This window comes from Hyperoodon ampullatus, assembly GCF_949752795.1.
Source record: "Hyperoodon ampullatus genome assembly, chromosome: 16".
NCBI classification, from domain to species: Eukaryota; Metazoa; Chordata; class Mammalia; order Artiodactyla; family Ziphiidae; genus Hyperoodon; species Hyperoodon ampullatus.
Genome location: NC_136929.1, coordinates 53,349,447 through 53,368,534, shown reverse-complemented (window position 1 = coordinate 53,368,534; position 19,088 = coordinate 53,349,447). Strand labels below are relative to the sequence as shown.

Below are 19,088 nucleotides of genomic sequence, written 5' to 3'. Positions count from 1 at the left end.
TTTTTTGTTCTAGTTCTGTGAAAAATGCCATTGGTAGTTTGATAGGGATTGCATTGAATCTGTAGATTGCTTTGGGTAGTATAGTCATTTTCAGAATGTTGATTCTTCCAATCCAAGAACATGGTATATCTCTCCATCTCTTGGTATCATCTTTAATTTCTTTCATCAGTGTCTTGTAGTTTTCTGCATAAAGGTCTTTTGTCTCCTTAGGTAGGTTTATTCCTAGGTAGTTTATTCTTTTTGTTGCAGTGGTAAATGGGACTGTTTCCTTAATTTCTCTTTCAGATTTTTCATCATTAGTGTATAGGAATGCAAGATTTCTATGCATTAATGTTGTATCCTGCTACTTTATCAATCAGCTCTTTCTTTTCATTTCCTTCCTTCTTCCCCTTTCTAGCTCCTCCTCCTCCTCCTCCCTATTCACATCTAGTAACCATGACTACTGTCCTCACAGAAACCAACAGTTTTTGCCAAGTATAACAGCACTAGCCAACTTAAAATTTCGAAAGATGCATTTAACAAAATTACTAGACTCAATTGCCAGTAATAATACATATGACCAAAATATTAACTGACTGATGCTACCTCTAATAACTTCAATGTTCAAAACTGATTAATTTGTTTCCTGACCTTCCCCTATCCCATTAGATTGATCCATGACCGAGAGCTAAGCCTCTATGATGGCTCTAGGCTGCTGAGAGAAGACCGGTATATGCGTTTAAAGGAGGAGCTACAAATGTCTGATGAGCAGCTACAGAAGAGGTAATTTGGGGTATACTACTCTTATTCTTATTGTCAAGTGTACCTTTTTAAAAATTATTCTTCTGAACCTCGGGTGAAGCCAAGGTATCTTGGAACAGCTTAATAATTTGGTATCTGAGACAAGATCATGTTTTGGCACTTTTTAATACTTGAGTTTGCTATCCAAGATGTACTCTGTACTTTCAGCCTTACTTTTACAAGAGCATTAGTTTTAAGAAGATAATCCCTCTTCTGCTGTCTGGAGCAATTCAATTTTGGCCCCAAACTTTGTATCACTTCAAAAAAAACAAAAAGGGAGCCTCACAGTTAATTGGGCCTACCCTCCTGGGAAGTGACCAGTCATTTCTGGGGTTTGTCACCTGTTACAAGATTACCCTTTGTGCCTTATTTTAACATTCCTTCCAGAGCTGTAACAACCAAATTCAATGTATGAGATTGGATTGGATCCTGGATCAGGAGATGAAATGAAAACAGCTATAAAAGACATTTTAGGACAATTGAGAAAGTGTAGATGATATTGAATTAATATTAATTTTCTTAGGTATCATAATGGTACTGTGTTTATGAGGGGGTTGACCTAAAACAAATAGACTTTGAGTTGTTTCTCCAGCAAAAATGCGTTTATTCAAGATCAACAAAGAACTGCAGTTTAGGATCGCCAACCGTGGCAAGCCACAAGCAAGTCCTTATGCAACAAGAAGAAGAGGAAGGACTCTTCTAAAAGGGAAAACGGAAGTTGGGAGAGCTATAGTGAACAAAGAATCCAATGGAGGAATTGAGAGTTCAAAGTGTAGCGGCTTTACATTGGTTGAGTCCTGCCAGTCTCTCATTGGCTGAGCTCTTGCCAGGCAAGAAAAGGAAGTTTTTCTTTGTACTGTTGGGCTCTGCTATTGTCACAAGGCATGAGAGCTCCCACTTCTGGCCTTCCGACTACTTAATTGAGGTTTCTGTCTATTGATTTTTTTGCAAGGAGAATATTTCTGTTCCTAGGAGCCGTATGCTGAAATATTTAAAGGATAAAATGAAAAGATTTCTACAACTTACTTCCAAATGTTTCAGGGAAAAAAAAGACATGATGAATGGTTACAAAATACACACACACACCACAAAGAGCAAGGGAGAGTGAGAACACAGAGTGGTAAAATCTTAACAATTGGTGAAATCTAGGTGAAGGATATATGGGTATTCATATTCTATTCTTTCAAATTTTCTATGGGTTTAGAAAATTTCAAATTAAGAAGTTAAAAGAAAGTATTTCTTTGAGCTGAACACTATATTTTCCTTTAGAGCAGGTTTGGCAATTATAAGTAATTTTCTGTCTCATTACATTTCCATGGATATTTTCATGTAATTAGAGATTGTGACTTTGGAGAATTCCTATTTACTTAATTGAATCTTATTTGATTGTAGCTCCCCCTTCCCCCAAAGGGCTTGCTGCCATATTTAAAACAATAAAATCCTACAAATGATAATTACTTCTTTTTTTTTTTTTTTTTTTTGCGGTACGCAGGCCTCTCACTGTTGTGGCCTCTCCTGTTGTGGAGCACAGGCTCCGGACACACAGGCTCAGTGGCCATGGCTCACGGGCCTAGCCGCTCCACGGCATGTGGGATCTTCCCGGACTGGGGCACGAACCCGTGTCCCCTGCATCAGCAGGCGGACTCTCAACCACTGCGCCACCAGGGAAGCCACACATATATTTCTTATTGTGATTATGTTTTAAGGAGAATTTTTAAAACTTTCTTTGGAATTTTTTTCTAGAGTGGAAATATTAAATCTTACTATCTCTATATAAGTTATTTAAAAATTCACTTGATTACACAGATATTTATGCTTCTGAGGTGCCTATCATCAGATTCCTCTACCCCAGTAGGTGGTTTGGTTGAGTGTTTAGGGAAGCAAATTATAAGGATCCCTCTCATATCATACCTTGGAATTATAACATTCAACTACTGTACATTATTTACATCACGCATCAGGGAACAGTTGTGTTTTCAAGGAGAGGAATCAAAGTAATTGGGCAGTAACTATCAGCAAGACTGCCCATTGGTTTCCCTTAGGACTTAGGGAGCATTGTCTTCTAGCCAAATGTCCAGGAAATGACAACCCTTTTCTATGAAAAGAACCCAAGTTCTCCCTAATGGTCATAAGCAGTTTTACAAATGAAAACACTTTCAGGAACAAAGTGGCCCTTAGCTTCACGTTCAGGATTTGGCTCAGACTGGTTAGTAGTCCTTCCTTCTCTAAGTGTCCTGTCTTCATCACTATTGATTTTCATCACTCCCATGAACAGAAACCCAGCTCACTTCTGTCTCAGAAGTCACTCTGAATAGGTGGAGACAGATCAGAGCACTGCTTAGTTTCCTTCGCTTATTTTTAAATTTTTATTTGAGTTTTTTGTTTTTCTTAATATTCGTTAAATATGCCTAAAATTTGATCCAGATAGTTTTTCAAGGCTTTTAATGAAAAATGCCAGTTCTCTGTTATCTGTCCTGGGACACTTTCCTGTTTCCTATTCCTCAGAGGCTACCGCTTTCAACTCTGAGCTGTTTCTTTTGATATTTACCTCCATATCACTAAACAATATACTTTATTGACATTTTTTGATTTATTTTTCAGTGTCAGGCATTGTCCATTGATTTCCTACTATGGAAAATTACAGTTTAGCTCTCTTTCACCATCCCTCTGCCCACTACACATACATACTTCCTATCTCCCATTCTTCCTAAATATTAGGTAATCATTTTGTTTAGAACTTCATTCAGTGTTTGCATTATTATCATGGCACAAGGACTGTACACAGCTGAACCACTCAGTAAACTACAGTTATTTTTCTTTTCTTATATGCGTATTGTTTTTCCTAAAGTTATTAATTGCCTGCATATGAAGAGAGGTAGATATAGAAATAAACAATTAAAATGCAACTTTTAAATGTTACAATAGAGATTTCTACATAATGCTGTGGGAACACAGATGAGGAAGTGACCCTCTTTTCTTTTTTTCTTGTTACCTCACAGAGATTTATTAGTGAAGGCAAGGTGCTTTAAAAAGTTGGCAAATATAAACAGGTAGTTTATACTTTATTTGCACCAAAAAACAAGTTTTTCAAATTGGCTTGAATTTTTTTTAAGACAACTAATAAGTATTCAGCTATCATACAGATACTTTGTGTGTGTGTGTGTTTATTGAAATATAGTTGATTAACAATTTTAGTTTCAGGTGTACAACATAGTAATTCAATATTTTTATAGATTATACTCCATTTAAAGTTATTATAAACTGTTGGCTATATTCCCTGTGCTGTACAATATTTCCTTATATCTTATTTCATACACAGTAGTTTGTACATCTTAATCTTCTATCCCTGTCTTGCTCCTCCCCACTTCCTCTCCCCACTGGTAACCAATAGTTTCATCTCTATGTCTGTGAGTCTGTTTTTGTTTATGTTTATTTGTTTGGTTTTTTGTTTTGTATTTTTTGGGTTTTTTTAGATTCCATATATAAGTGAAAACATACAGTATTTGTCTTTCTTTTCCTGACTTATTTCACTTAGCATAATATTCTCTAGGTTCTTTTACGTTGCTGCAAATGGCAGTATTTCATTCTTTGCTGTTGTTGTTATAATTATGTATTATTGTTACCTTTAGACCAACTTGTTATGCAGGCTAATTTTTTTTAACATCTTTATTGGAGTATAATTGCTTTACAATGGTGTGTTAGTTTCTGCTTTATAAAAAGTGAATCAGTTATACATATACTTATGTCCCCTTATCTCTCCCTCTTGCGTCTCCCTCCCTCCCACCCTCCCTATCCAACCCCTCTAAGTGGTCACAAAGCACCGAGCTGATCTCCCTGTGCTATGCGGCTGCTTCCCACTAGCTGTCTATTTTACATTAGGTAGTGTATATATGTCCATGCCACTCTCTCACTTTGTCCCAGCTTACCCTTCCCCCTCCCCATATCCCCAAGTCCATTCTTTAGTAGGTCTGTGTCTTTATTCCTGTCTTGCCCCTAGGTTCTTCATGACAATTTTTTTTTTTACATTCCATGTGTATGTGTTAGCATACGGTATTTGTATTTCTCTTTCTGACTTACTTCACTCTGTATGACAGACTCTAGGTCCATCTACCTCATTTCAAATAACTCAATTTCGTTTCTTTTTATGGCTGAGTAATATTCCATTGTATATATGTGCCACACCTTCTTTATACATTCATCTGTCGATGGACACTTAGGCTGCTTCCATGTCCTGGCTATTGTAAATAGAGCTGCAATGAACATATTGGTACATGACTCTTTTTGAATTATGGTTTTTTCAAGGTATATGCCCAGTAGTGGGATTGCTGGGTCATACGGTAGTTCTATTTTCAGTTTTTTAAGGAACCTCCATACTGTTATCCATAGTGGCTGTATCAATTTTCATTCGCACCAACAGTGCAAGAGTGTTCCCTTTTCTCCACACCATCTCCAGCATTTTATTGTTTATAGATTATTTTGATGATGGCCATTCTGACTGGTGTAAGATGATACCTCATTGTAGTTTTGATTTGCATTTCTCTAATGATAGTGATGTTGAGCATCCTTTCTTGTGTTTCTTGGCAATCTGTATATCTTCATTGGAGAAATGTCTGTTTAGGTCTTCTGCCCATTTTTGGATTGGGTTGTTTGTTTTTTTGATATTGAGCTGCGTGAACTGCTTGAAAATTTTGGAGATTAATCCTTTGTCCTTTTAATCCTTTGTCATTAATCCTTTGTCAGTTGCTTCATTTGCAAATATTTTCTCCCATTCTGAGGGTTGTCTTTTCGTCTTGGTTATGGCTTCCTTTACTGTGCAAAAGCTTTTAAGTTTCATTAGGTCCCATTTGTTTAGTTTTGTTTCAGTGTCCATTTCTCTAGGAGGTGGGTCAAAAAGGATCTTGCTGTGATTTATGTCATAGAGTGTTATGCCTATGTTTTCCTCTACAAGGTTAATAGTGTCTGACCTTACATTTAGGTGTTTAATCCATTTTGAGTTTATTTTAGTGTATGGTGTTAGGGAGTGTTCTAATTTCATTCTTTTACATGTAGCTGTCCAGTTTTCCCAGCACCATTTATTGAAGAGGCTGTCTTTTCTCCAGTGTATATTCTTGCCTCCTTTATCAAAGATAAGGTGACCATATGTGTGTGGGTTTATCTCTGGGCTTTCTATCCTGTTCCATTGACCTATATTTCTCTTTTTGTGCCACTACCATTCTGTCTTGATTACTGTAGCTTTGTAGTATAGTCTGAAGTCCCAGAGCCTGATTCCTCCAGCTCTGTTTTTCTTCCTCAGGATTGCTTTGGCTATTCGGGGTCTTTTGTGTTTCCATGCAAACTGTGAAATTTTTTGTTCTAGTTCTGTGAATAATGCCACTGGTAGTTTGATAGGGGTTGCATTGAATCTGTAGATTGCTTTGGGTAGTATAGTCATTTTCACAGTGTTGATTTTTCCAATCCAAGAACATGGTATATCTCTCCATCTGTTTGTGTCATCTTTGATTTGTTTCATCAGTGTCATAGTTTTCTGAGTACAGGTCTTTTGTCTCGTTAGGTAGGTTTATTCCTAGGTATTTTATTTTCTTTGTTGCAATGTTAAATGGGAGTGTTTTCTTAATTTCACTTTCAGATTATTCATCATTAGTGTATAGGAATGCAAGAGGTTTCTGTGCATTAATTTTGTATCCTGCTACTTTACCAAATTCATTGATTAGCTCTAGTAGTTTTCTGGTAGCATCTTTAGGATTCTCTATGTATGGTATCATGTCATCTGCAAACTGTGACAGCTTTAAGTCTTCTTTTCCTATTTGGATTCCTTTTATTTCTGAATCTTCCCTGATTGCTGTGGCTAAGACTTCCAAAACTATGTTGAATAATAGTGGTGAGAGTGGGCAACCTTGTCTTGTTCCTGATCTTAGAGGAAGTGGTTTCAGTTTTTCACCATTGAGGATGATGTTGGCTGTGGGTTTGTCATATATGGTGTTTACTATGTTGAGGTAAGTTCCCTCTGTGCCTACTTTCTGGAGGGTTTTCTATCATAAATGGTGTTGAATTTTGTTGAAAGCTTTCTCTGCATCTATTGAGATGATCATATCGTTTTTCTCCTTCAATTTGTTAATATGGTGTATCACATTGATTGATTTGCATATACTGAAGAATCCTTGCATTCCTGGTATAAATCCCACTTGATCATGGTGTATGATCTTTTAAACATGCTGTTGGATTCTGTTTGCTAGTATTTTGTTGAGGATTCTTGCATCTATGTTCATCAGTGATATTGACCAGTATCTTTGTGACATCTTTGTCTGTTTTTGGTATCAGGTTGATGGTGGCCTCATAGAATGAGTTTGGGAGTGTTCCTCCCTCTGCTAAATTTTGGAAGAGTTTGAGAAGGATAGGTGTTAGCTCTTCTCTAAATGTTTGATAGAATTCACCTTTGAAGCCATCTGGTCCTGGGCTTTTGTTTGTTGGAAGATTTTTAATCACAGTCTCAATTTCAGTGCTTGTGATTGGTCTGTTTATATTGTCTATTTCTTCGTGGTTCAGTCTCGGCAGGTTGTGCATTTCTAAGAATTTGTCCATTTATTCCAGGTTGTTCATTTTATTGGCATATAGTTGCTTGTAGCAATCTCTCATGATCCTTTATATTTCTGCAGTGTCAGTTGTTACTTCTTTTTCATTTCTAATTCTATTGATTTTTGCCTTCTCCCTTTTCTTCTTGATGAGTCTCGCTAATGGTTTATCAATTTTATCTTCTCAAAGAACCAGCTTTTAGTTTGCTTGATCTTTGCTATCGTTTCCTTCATTTCTTTTTTATTTATTTCTGATCTGATCTTTATGATTTCTTTCCTTCTGCTAACTTTGGGGGTTTTTTGCTCTTTCTCTAATTGCTTTAGTTGTAACGTTAGGTTGTTTATTTGAGATGTTTCTTGTTTGTTAAGGTAGGATTGTATTGCTATAAACTTCCCTCTTAGAACTGCTTTTGCTGCATCCCATAGGTGTTGGGTCATCGTGTTTTCATTGTCATTTGTTTCTAGGTATTTTTTGATTTCCTCTTTGATTTCCTCAGTGATCTCTTGGTTATTTAGTAGTGTATTGTTTAGCCTCCATGTGTTTGTAGTTTTTACATATTATGTTTGTATTTTTTACAGAATTTTTCCTGTAATGGATATCTAGTCTCATGGCGTTGTGGTCAGAAAAGATACTTGATAACGATTTCAATTTTCTTAAATTTACCAAGGCTTGACATGTGACCCAAGATATGATCTTCCTGGAGAATGTTTCATGAGCACTTGAGAAGAAACTGTATTCTGTTTTTTTGGATGCAATATCCTATAAATATCAGTTAAGTCCATCTTGTTTAATGTATCATTTAAAGCTTATGTTTCCTTATTTATTTTTATTTTGGATGATCTGTCCGCAGGTGAAAGTGGGGTGTTAAATTCCCCTACTATGATTGTGTTACTGTCGATTTCCCCTTTTATGGCTGTTAGTAGTTCCCTTATGTATTGAAGTGCTCCTATGTTGGGTGCATAAATATTTACAATTGTTATATCTTCTTCTTGGATTGATCCATTCCTTGATCATTATGTGGTGTCCTTCTTTGTCTCTTGTAATAGTCTTTGTTTTAAAGTCTATTTTGTCTGATATGAGAATTACTACTCCAGCTTTCTTTTGCTTTCCATTTGCATGGAATATCTTTTTCCATCCCCTCACTTTTAGTCTGTATGTGTCCCTAGGTCTGAAGTAGGTCTCTTGTAGGCAGCATATATACGGATCTTGTTTTTGTATCCATTCAGCCAATCTCTGTCTTTTGGTTGGAGCATTTAATCCATTTACATTTAAGGTAATTATCGATATGTATGTTCCTATTACCATTTTCTTAATTGTTTTGGGTTTGTTATTGTAGGTCTTTTCCTTCTCTTGTGTTTCCTGCCTAGAGAAGTTCCTTTAGCATTTGTTGTAAAGCTGGTTTGGTGGTGCTGAATTCTCTTAGCTTTTTCTCGTCTGTAAAGGTTTTAATTTCTCCGTCAAATCTGAATGAGATCCTTGCTGGGTAGAGTGATCTTGGTTGTAAGTTTTTCTCCTTCATCACTTTAAATATGTCCTGCCACTCCCTTCTGGCTTGCAGAGTTTCTGCTGAAAGATCAGCTGTTAACCTTATGGGGCTTCCCTTCTGTGTTATTCTTTGTTTTTCCCTTGCTGCTTTTAGTAATTTTTCTTTGTATTTAATTTTTGATAGTTTGATTAATATGTGTCTTGGCATGTTTCTCCTTGGATTTATCCTGTATGGGACTCTCTGTGCTTCCTGGACTTGATTGACTATTTCCTTTCCCATATTAGGGAAGTTTTCAACAATAATCTCTTGAAATATTTTCTCAGTCCCTTTCTTTTTCTCTTCTTCTTCTGGGACCCCTGTAATTCAAATGTTGGTGCATTTAATGTTGTCCCAGAGGTCTTTGAGACTGTCCTCAATTTTTTTCATTCTTTTTTCTTTATTCTGCTCTGCAGTAGTTATTTCCACTGTTTTATCTTCCAGGTCACTTATCCATTTTTTGCCTCAGTTATTCTGCTATTGATCCCTTCTAGAGAATTTTTAATTTCATTTATTGTGTTGTTCATGATTGTTTGTTTGCTCTTTTGTTCTTCTAGGTCCTTGTTAAACGTTTCTTGTATTTTCTCCATTCTATTTCCAAGATTTTGGATCTTTACTATCATTATTCTGAATTCTTTTTCAGGTAGACTGCCTATTTCCTCTTCATTTGTTTGGTCTGGTTGGTTTTTACCTTGCTCCTTCATCTGCTGTGTGTTTCTCTGTCTTCTCATTTTGCTTAACTTACTCTGTTTATGGTTTCCTTTTCGCAGGCTGCAGGTTTGTACTTCCCATTATTTTTGGTGTCTGTCCCCAGTGGCTAATGTTGGTTCAGTGGGTTGTGTAGGCTTCCTGATGGAGGGGACTAGTGCCTGTGTTCTGGTGGATGAGGCTGGATCTCGTCTTTCTGCTGGGCAGTTCCACGTCTGGTGGTGTGTTTTGGGGTGTCTGTGACCTTATTATGATTTTAGGCAGCCTCTCTGCTAATGAATGGTCTTGTGTTCCTGTCCTGCTAGTTGTTTGGCATAGGGTGTCTAGCACTGTAGCTTGCTGGTGGTTGAGTGGAGCTGGGTCTTGGTGTTGAGATGGAGATCTCTGGGATATTTTCTCCGTTTGATATTATGTGGAGCTGGGAGGCCTCTTGTGGACCAGTGTCCTGATTTCGCTCTCCCACCTCAGAGGCACAGCCGTGACGCCTGGCTGGAGCACCAAGAGCTTTCCATCCACACTGCTCAGAGTAAAAGGGAGGAAAAAAAGAAAGAAAGAAGAAGATCAAATCAAATCAAATCAAATAAAGTTATTAAAATAATAAATATTAAGAAAAAAATTTTAAGTAATAAAAAAATTGGACAGACAGAACCCTAGGACAAATGGTAAAAGCAAAGCTATAGAGACAAAAATCACACACAGAAGCTTACACATACACACTCACAAAAAGAAAAAGGGTAAAAAATATATATGTCGTTGCTCCCAATCTCCACCTCCTCAGTTTGGGATGATTCGTTGTCTATTCAGGTATTCCGCAGATGCAGGTACATTAAGTTGATTGTGGAGATTTAATCCGCTGCTCCTGAGGCTGCTGGGAGAGATTTCCCTTTCTCTTCTTTGTTCGGACAGCTCCTGGGGTTCAGCTTTGGATTTGGAACCGCCTCTGCGTGTAGGCCGCCTGAGGGCGTCTGTTCTTCGCTCAGACAGGACGGGGTAAAAGGAGCAGCTGATTCGGGGGCTCTGGCTCACTCAGGCCTGGGGAAGGGAGGGGCATGGAGTGCGGGGCGAGCCTGCGACGGCAGAGGCCGGCGTAGCGTTGCACCAGCCTGAGGCGCCGTGCGTTCTCCGGGGAAGCTGTCCCTGGATCACGGGACCCTGGCAGTGGTGGGCTGCACAGGCTCCCGGGAGGGGAGGTGTGGATAGTGACCTGTGCTCGCACACAGGCTTCTTGGTGGCAGCAGCAGCAGCCTTAGCGTCCCACGCCCGTCTCTGGGGTCCACGCTGTTATCCACGGCTCGCGCCCGTCTCTGAAGCTCCTTTAAGGTGCGCTCTTAATCCCCTCTCCTCGCGCACCAGGAAACAAAGAGGGAAGAAAAAGTCTCTTGCCTCTTCGGCAGGTCCAGACTTTTTCCCGGACTCCCTCCCGGCTAGCTGTGGCACACTAACCCCTTCAGGCTGTGTTCATGCCGCCAACCCCAGTCCTCTCCCTGGGATCTGACCTCAGAAGCCCGAGCCTCAGCTTCCAGCCCCTGCCCGCCCTGGCGGGTGAGCAGACAAACCTCTCAGGCTAGTGAGTGCTGGTCAGCACCGATCCTCTGTGTGAGGATCTCTCCGCTTTGCCCTCTGCACCCCTGTGGCTGCACTCTCCTCCGTGGCTCCGAAGCTCCCCCCGCCCCCGCCGTCTCTGCCAGTGAAGGGGCTTCCTAGTGTGTTGAAACTTTTCCTCCTTCACAGCTCCCTCCCAGAGGTGTAGGTCCCGTCCCTATTCTTTTGTCTCTGTTTTTCCTTTTTTCTTTTGCCCTACCCAGGTACATGAGGAGTTTCTTGCCTTTTGGGAGGTCTGAGGTCCTTGCCAGTGTTCAGCAGGTGTTGTGTAGGAGTTGTTCCACATGTAGATGTATTTCTGATGTAATTGTGGGGAGGAAGGTGATCTCCAAGTCTTACTCCTCTGCTATCTTGAAGGTCTCTGCCGCCACTCCCTTCTTGTCTGCAAAGTTTCTACAGAAAAATCACGTGATAGCTGTAGGGGGGTTCCCTTATATGTGACTCTTTTTCTCTTGCTGAGTTTAGAATTCTGTCTTTAACTTTTGGCATTTTAATTATGATATGTCTGGATGTGAGTCTTTTGGGGTTCATCTTGTTTGGGACTCTCTAGGCTTCTTATACCTGGATGTCTGTTTCCTTCTTCAGGTTCAGGAATTTTTCAGCCATAATTTTATCAAATTCATTTTTGACCCTTTTTTTTCCTCTTCTTCTTCTGGGTCACCTATAATGTGAATATTAGTATACTTGATGTTGTCCAAGAGGTCCCTTAAAACATTCTTATTAAAAATTTTTTTTTATTTTTGCTTCCCTCATTGGGTGATTTCCATTATTCTGTCTTTAAGATCACTTATGCATTCTTCTGTATCACGTAGTCTGCCATTAATTCCTTCTAGTGTATTTTTCATTTCAGTTATTGCATTCTTCAGCTCTGACTGGTTATTTTTTATATTTTCCAATTCCTTACTAAAATTATTACTGTGTTCATCTATTCTTTTGCTTAGTTCAGTTAGCATTCTTATTGCTAATGCTTTGAACTCTTTATATGGTAAATATTTAATTTCTGGTTCATTAGTTGTTTTTTCAGGTTTTTTTCCTTATTCTTTCATTTGGTACAAATTCCTCTATCTTCTCATTTTACTTAACTTTCTCTGTCACTATGAAATTAGGTAAAACAGTTACCTATCCCATTCTTGAAGGGGTGCCCTTGTGTGGGAGCATCCTATGCAGTTCCCAGTGGATTTGGTGGGAGAGGTGAATAGGAAGTGAGCGTGGGTCACATTTTTTCCTAGGGTGTGCTGGCAGCCATCACTTTTTTTTTTTTTTTTTTTTGCGGTATGTGGGCCTCTCACTGTTGTGGCCTCTCCCTCTGCGGAGCACAGTCTCAGGACACGCAGGCTCAGCGGCCATGGCTCATGGACCCAGCCGCTCCGTGACATGTGGGATCCTCCCGGACCGGGGCACGAACCCGTGTCCCCTGCATCGGCAGGCGGACGCTCAACCACTGCACCACCAGGGAAGCCCAGCCATCACCTTTTTAAGTGATGGGGCTGGAGATGGAGGGGCTAGAGCCAGAGCCAGGTGTGGCCCAGGACTTCTCCTATCCTATGTGGCTGTCAGCACCCTACTGGAGTCAGGGTTGCGTCCCAACGTGCTGGAGCAGAAGCCCTGAGGGTTTGGTCTGAGCTTGTTCCATTCCCTCTAAGTGTGCTCCCTCCCCCACTCCCAGCAACAGCATCTTTGCCCTAGAGATGAGCAGTGCTGGAGCAAGAGGGGCCAGAGCATACCCTTGGCTTGGGCTGGGATGTGGGCTGGGGAGGTCCCAGCACACCAGTCAGATCTTTAGACTGCTCCTGATGTGGCACCTTCATGAACACCAGTAATGGCCACCCTCACCCCATTCAGATGTTGTGCTGGATCTGAGCCAGCTCCATCCCCCGCAGCTAAGCACTCTGCTCTGCAAAGGCAGGCTTCTCCCTAGTGTGGAGCTAGAGCTAGAAGGGCTGGAGCAGGTGCTTAGTGCTGGCTGGAATGGGCTCTGGGCTGGTCTCTGGAAGCCAACTAGAACCCCAGGCAGTTTCAATCTGCTTCCTCCACCTTGTTTCTGGGAGTAAGCAAGTGAGTTTGCCTTCTTCACAAGCAGAGTCTAGGTTTCTTAGAGCCCTCCTGTAAGTCCCACTGGTTTGCCAGCCAGCTAGGCGGACTTGTCTTCCCGGAGTCAGACCCCAGGACTGAGGTGCCTAATATATGTTTTGAACTGCTCACTCCCCAGGGAGGATCTCTGAGCCTGTGTTATCCCCATTCTCTTCTGTGTCCCCTCTCAGGGGCATAGGTCCCAACCTGATCGCTTCTCTTCCCTTCCTACCCAACTCTGTGTGGATCTTTCCCTTGGTGGTACAAGAGTCTTTCTGCCAGTCTCCAGTTTGTTTTCAGTGAGAATTGCTCCACCTGTAGATGTATTTTTGATGTGTTTGTGGGGGAGGTGAGCTCAGCTTCCTCCTACTCTGCCACCTTGATCTCCTCTTCCCAATCTTATTTTTTGTGTATCACTTTTTCATCCCAGACATTTCCTCTGTTGTCTAAATCTCGTCTCAGCACATTCAGGCACATCAGGTATTCTATCAATTTCATCTTCTGTCCATTTCGTCTTTCTCCATGGTATGTTCTCACTAGCCCTGATCTGGATTTGTTGCTCTCCATATGTGTAGCATACATGTCATCCTAGATCTCTCTCCACTACCAGTCCCCCATTTCCTCTGGTCTTTCTTTCTGCAATTTTCATCAGTTAGATATTGAAACTTCTGGACTGACCTTCTTTTTTCTCTTACGTTCTGTCAATTTGTCAGGACTTTATTGACTTTTCAGAGGTGAGATGTCTAAAAATGGATTCTCCTCTCTGTCTGAAATATCTCTCCCAGTTGAAAGTCTAATTGCTTTCCTTATCAGCACTCCCCCTTTTTTTAACCTGAGAAACACTATTTTCTTATGATGGTAAACAGTTTTTCTCTATTTTATTGTTATACACAGTCATATTACAGAATCTGCCTCATTCCGATGATGTGGATTGTTAGTAAATTTCTTTACCTTTTCCTGGTTAACCTTGCTTTAATTTTGTTGCCCATTTTTGTCTTTCTGAGAATAAATATGTGCTCTTTTAGGGTTGAAAAGGTTAGATTTTTCCTTTAAACCACTTGACTATGTCTTTCAAGGCTGTGTTCATTGGGTAGAGAGCAGGCAGCTTGACTAAAAGGACATAGCATAGCATAAAAAGTGGGAAATTTGTACCCTGTGAGAAAATTAATTTTTTTCATGAGTTGTTCTTATATATGACCCATTACCTAGCTGAGTTGATCCTGTATTGTGTCCATATCTAGTATGTCACTCTTGGCATTCGTATTTGAAGTATAAATTAGAAACTCATAACCCAAGTCTTCTATCCTTTTATTCGGTACCTAAGCACAGAACTGAAGTTCAGCAAAGTGATTATTATTTGTCTTTGTCTTTAAGTAAACTCAGCTATTAATGCTTTGTTTCTTTGTGGGGAATTTTGAGATAGAAGAAAGGTCAAAGGTAGAATGAAAGGAAATCAGAATTAAGCTTCTTTGCCTCTAGACCCAGTTTGATAAATTTAGATACCTTTTGGCTTTCAGATAGGAACAATTTTCATATTTGTGTTTGGCAGGAATCCTGTAGCTACAAGTAAGAGCAACAAAAGAAAAACTTTAAATTCTTGCAAAAAGGAATTTTGGGATATCTCACATGTTCAAAGGAAGGGAAAGGATGCTCTTGGGCCTCAGGAAATAACTGGAACCTAGGACTTTAATGTTGGCCAGACTCTGTTTTGCTCTATACTTCACCTCTTTGTTTCCAGTGTCACAATACCTGATACATAGTAGGTCACTTAGTAAATGTTTCTGAAAAATGAATAAATCTTAACCTAGAATAAATTCTAGAAAACTCAAGGTAAAGTAATTCTGTTCATCTAGTTTTAGATAACTTTCTGAGCTAGCAATGTTTCCTTTTATGAACCTACTAATTAGGAATACTTTGGCTTTTAATGACAAATCTGATAACATGGGGTCTCATAATTAACATCTACTAGCAGTGAGCTACCAAGCCTTTCAGCTTCATAGTATGAAACCCAGTTTCTATACAATTATATTTGACTCCTTTGCTTACCTTCATTGGGGTCTAATCCTTCACGAAGATCATATACCTTGATCGTTTCCTTAGTATTCTTTGCAGGTAATGACATAGCTAATGTTCCCTTAGAAATAGCTGAAGAAATGTTAGAGACTTTCCTTCTTCTGTCGCAAGACGCCAGGAATACTGTGGACGTGGTCGTTAGAAATAACATGATGGCCACGCACACCAGACACCATGGCTGCATTTCTCACAGGAAATAAGGACCGAAATAGAACTACTTCCTTTGATGAGAAAACTTCTTCGGGGAAAGGGGGAGTACAATACTATAGGCTGCTAAATGTGTCCCTTCCTGCTGTTGGTCAGAGCCTAGAGGAGGGGGGTGAGAGTTTCTATGAATGCTAATAGTTTATTGTACCAAAAATAAGGCTTCTGGTTATCTCAGGGGAGAAATAAAGATTAAGGGCCTAGTCTCAGTTGTAATTATATATGCTCTAATGTTTTTGCATTTTTATTGAATATTTTTATTGATTGTGATTAAACATTGAAGACAGTTTATAATCTCCCAGTTTTTATTAATCAGTTGTGAACTTTAAGTGGACATTGGGCACAATCCTCAATCCGTTACATTCCCTGGACCCTTTTACTCTTACTCATGTTTGAAGATAGTTACGATTCAAGCATTCGAGGTAGGTACTCTCCTACCTCCCCCAGAAACCTCAGGATCTCTTTGCTAGAAAATTAGGCTGTATAAATTTTTAACAAAATTCAAGGTAGATCTAGGATTTTATGCCCAAGTCTTTGTGTTTGATTTCAAAACAAAGCGCTGTATGCAAATTCTGATTTTGAAAAACAATGCTAAACATTTTTACGGTCAAGGAAAAGTTCTAAGCTCTGTGCCTTTGAAGGATCTCATTACTTATTATTGTGTGTATTGCTTATGTCTTTTTTACACACAAATGTATCACATATTTGATACAAGAATGAACCTTCTGGGCTTCCCTGGTGGCGCAGTGGTTGAGAATCTGCCTGCTAATGCAGGGGACATGGGTTCGAGCTCTGGTCTGGGAAGATCCCACATGCCGCGGAGCAACTAGGCCCATGAGCCACAACTACTGAGCCTGCGCGTCTGGAGCCTGTGCTCCGCAACAAGAGAGGCCACGACAGTGAGAGGCCCGCGCACCGCGATGAAGAGTGGCCCCCACTTGCCACAAATAGAGAAAGTCCTCGCACAAAAACGAAGACCCATCATAGCCAAAAATAAAAATAAATAAATTAAAAGAAGGCTCAACATTTAAAAAAAAAAAAAAAAGAATGAACCTTCTCTCAAAAATTCATTCAAGACCTGATTTAGGGTAGCTGCTCTGCTTTTGAATGGGAAACCATTATTCTCAGTTCTCATCACTTATCTTTGTTTTGTCCTTGCCACCAAGGTCTTCAAAAATTTTCTTGCAGTGTTGGTTATTAACAACAGCAATACATTTATCTATCTATCTATCCATCCATCTATCTCTCATCTCTCTGTCATCACACTAGACACTGTGTGGTATAAAGATGTGTTAGATATGTCCATGCAGTTTGCTACATTGCAGTAAAGGAGAAAAATGGACTGTGTACAGGACTGCATAACCCACAGGTTCTGAGTTGGAACATTAGTATTATAGTGTGGAAGGCCAGTTACAAAATCCTCTTCCAGTTCATGATTAATATCTTTATAAAACCCTTCTATATTATTATTTCAAGTTCCTTAATAAACACATTTGACAAACATGTAGCATATAATTTCCTTCAAAAGATAGAAATGTATTGAATTTTTTGTTTTATTAAAGCTCTATTGAGGTATAATTGACATATTAAAAACTGCATATTTAAAGTATACGGTTTGATAATTTTTGGCTTTTTTATCCACCTATGAAACCATCACCACAATCAATGTAATGACCATCTACGATCCCCAAAGTGTCCTTGGTCCCCTTTGTAATCCCTCTCTCTCTCCCCTTCTCACCCTCCTCTTCTACCCCTAGGAATGTGCTTCCTGTTATTCTATATAACTTGTATTTTCTAGAGATTTATCTAAATGGAATCACACACTTATTACTCTTTTGGATCTGCCTTCTTTCACTCAACATAATTATTTTGAGATATTCCATGTTGTTATGTATATCAGTAATTCATTCCTTTTTTTTGCTGAGAAGCATTGGAAAGTACTTTACTCTCTAAAAACTTATGCCCCCAAACAAACATATTGACCGCAATATTTTAATTTTTTAGGTCTTTGTAAAAGATCTTTTGCTTTAAAATTTTTTAATCTTTTTGAAATAACATCTGTTTATTTGAAGTTAATCCATATCTTTAGTTTCATTTGTTATTTGTTGTTAAATTCTAGTAAAATTGAAGTTAACCTTGATTTTAAATTTTCATAGTGCATATTTCCTAATTCTCAGTTATTTACCACTGCTTCAGCCTTTGTGTTACCCACCAGTATGTCAGATCACCTGAAAGTACATGGCTGATCCTCAGGCGTACTCTGCTCTCTAACTTTCAGGCTTGGAGAACCTAGCTTCATTAGGAAATGACTTTCCATAGGACCTATTTATATGTAAGGAAGCCTTTGCGGAGATCCTAACAAGCAAAAAGATCCTTCTCATCCTGTTATTCAGTAGTTTGATGGCTGTTTTTATTGTCAGCCTATACTTCTCTGCTTGTCACAACAGCTGTCTCACAAACTGCCCCCTTTAAATTTTTTTTTTTTGCGGTACGTGGGCCTCTCACTGTTGTGGCCTCTCCCGTTGCGGAGCACAGGCTCCGGACGCGCAGGCTCAGTGGCCATGGCTCACGGGCCCAGCCGCTCTGCGGCTTCTGGGATCTTCCCGGACCGGGGCACAAACCCATGTCCCCTGCAAGGGCAGGCGGACTCTCAACCACTGCGCCACCAGGGAATCCCCTGCCCCCTTTAATTTTATCCGGCTCATTTGGGTACCCTGCTAGAGTCAGTACCAGAAAGCAAGCCACAGACAATGCATGTCATAAGGAATAACCATCCCCCTATATTCGTTAAAACCACCTAGCTTGCTTTCATGTTAATTGTTCTTCTAGGCCTGAATTTACAGCTCAGCTATGTTACCTTTTCCTGACCTATTGGTTTAAGGTGTAAATTGGACTTCCTCTTTTGGCTTGCTTATTGGATTTTGGCTTTGTTTATTCCCTAATTTAGTATCCCTCACTGTCTTGAGTAAAAAATTACATTTGCAGCTTTAATTTTGAACAAAACACAAATAAGCAGGCTCTGTCTCTGCCACCTTCTTTTGTCCCAGCTAGGAGAGAAGAGGATTAAGGATGAATCCAACATCTGTTGCTGGGCCATGAAGCAGACTTTTCTGGATTATAGCAAATCACTTAGCAGAAGTGGAAAATGGAATAACCTTTCCTTTTAGCTTTCAGATCATAGAATTTTCTCTGTCCAGGTTCTGTTAGGTGACTGTCTAATTACCAGCAATCATGAGTGATCGTGTTATCCTCAGGACTTTCAGGCATTGTCTGTATTGTTATCCTTTCCTCTTTACCTAGAACAACTCCTTTGAACAGATCATCCCCATGCCATGCTTGGAAAAAAGAAGTCTTTTTTTTTTTTTTTCCTACCTAGAGAAATGAAATGGTATTTGGTAGCTTTTAGGAATTCATCCAGACTTTTCATATGACCATTTCTAAAAATTTCTTGACTTACAAATTATACTGTCACCCCCTAAAATTACAGATCATGCAGTCAGGGACTCAGTGGACCTACCTTTTCTATTGGGAGGACTTTTTCTTATCTGAAATCTTCAGA

At 39.6% G+C, this 19,088-nt stretch overlaps 1 protein-coding gene across 1 annotated transcript in view; it reads left to right on the top strand.

Annotated features, from left to right (window-relative positions):
- The window catches only part of VWA8 (von Willebrand factor A domain containing 8), a gene marked incomplete at both ends in the record, with an annotated part of 368,930 nt that overhangs the window by 116,300 nt on the left and 233,542 nt on the right, over positions 1–19,088 (top strand). Inside the window, one exon of the mRNA XM_079721796.1 lies at positions 649–762. Within this exon, the coding sequence (XP_079577922.1) occupies positions 649–762 (114 nt within the window). The remainder of the gene's footprint in view (positions 1–648; positions 763–19,088) is intronic.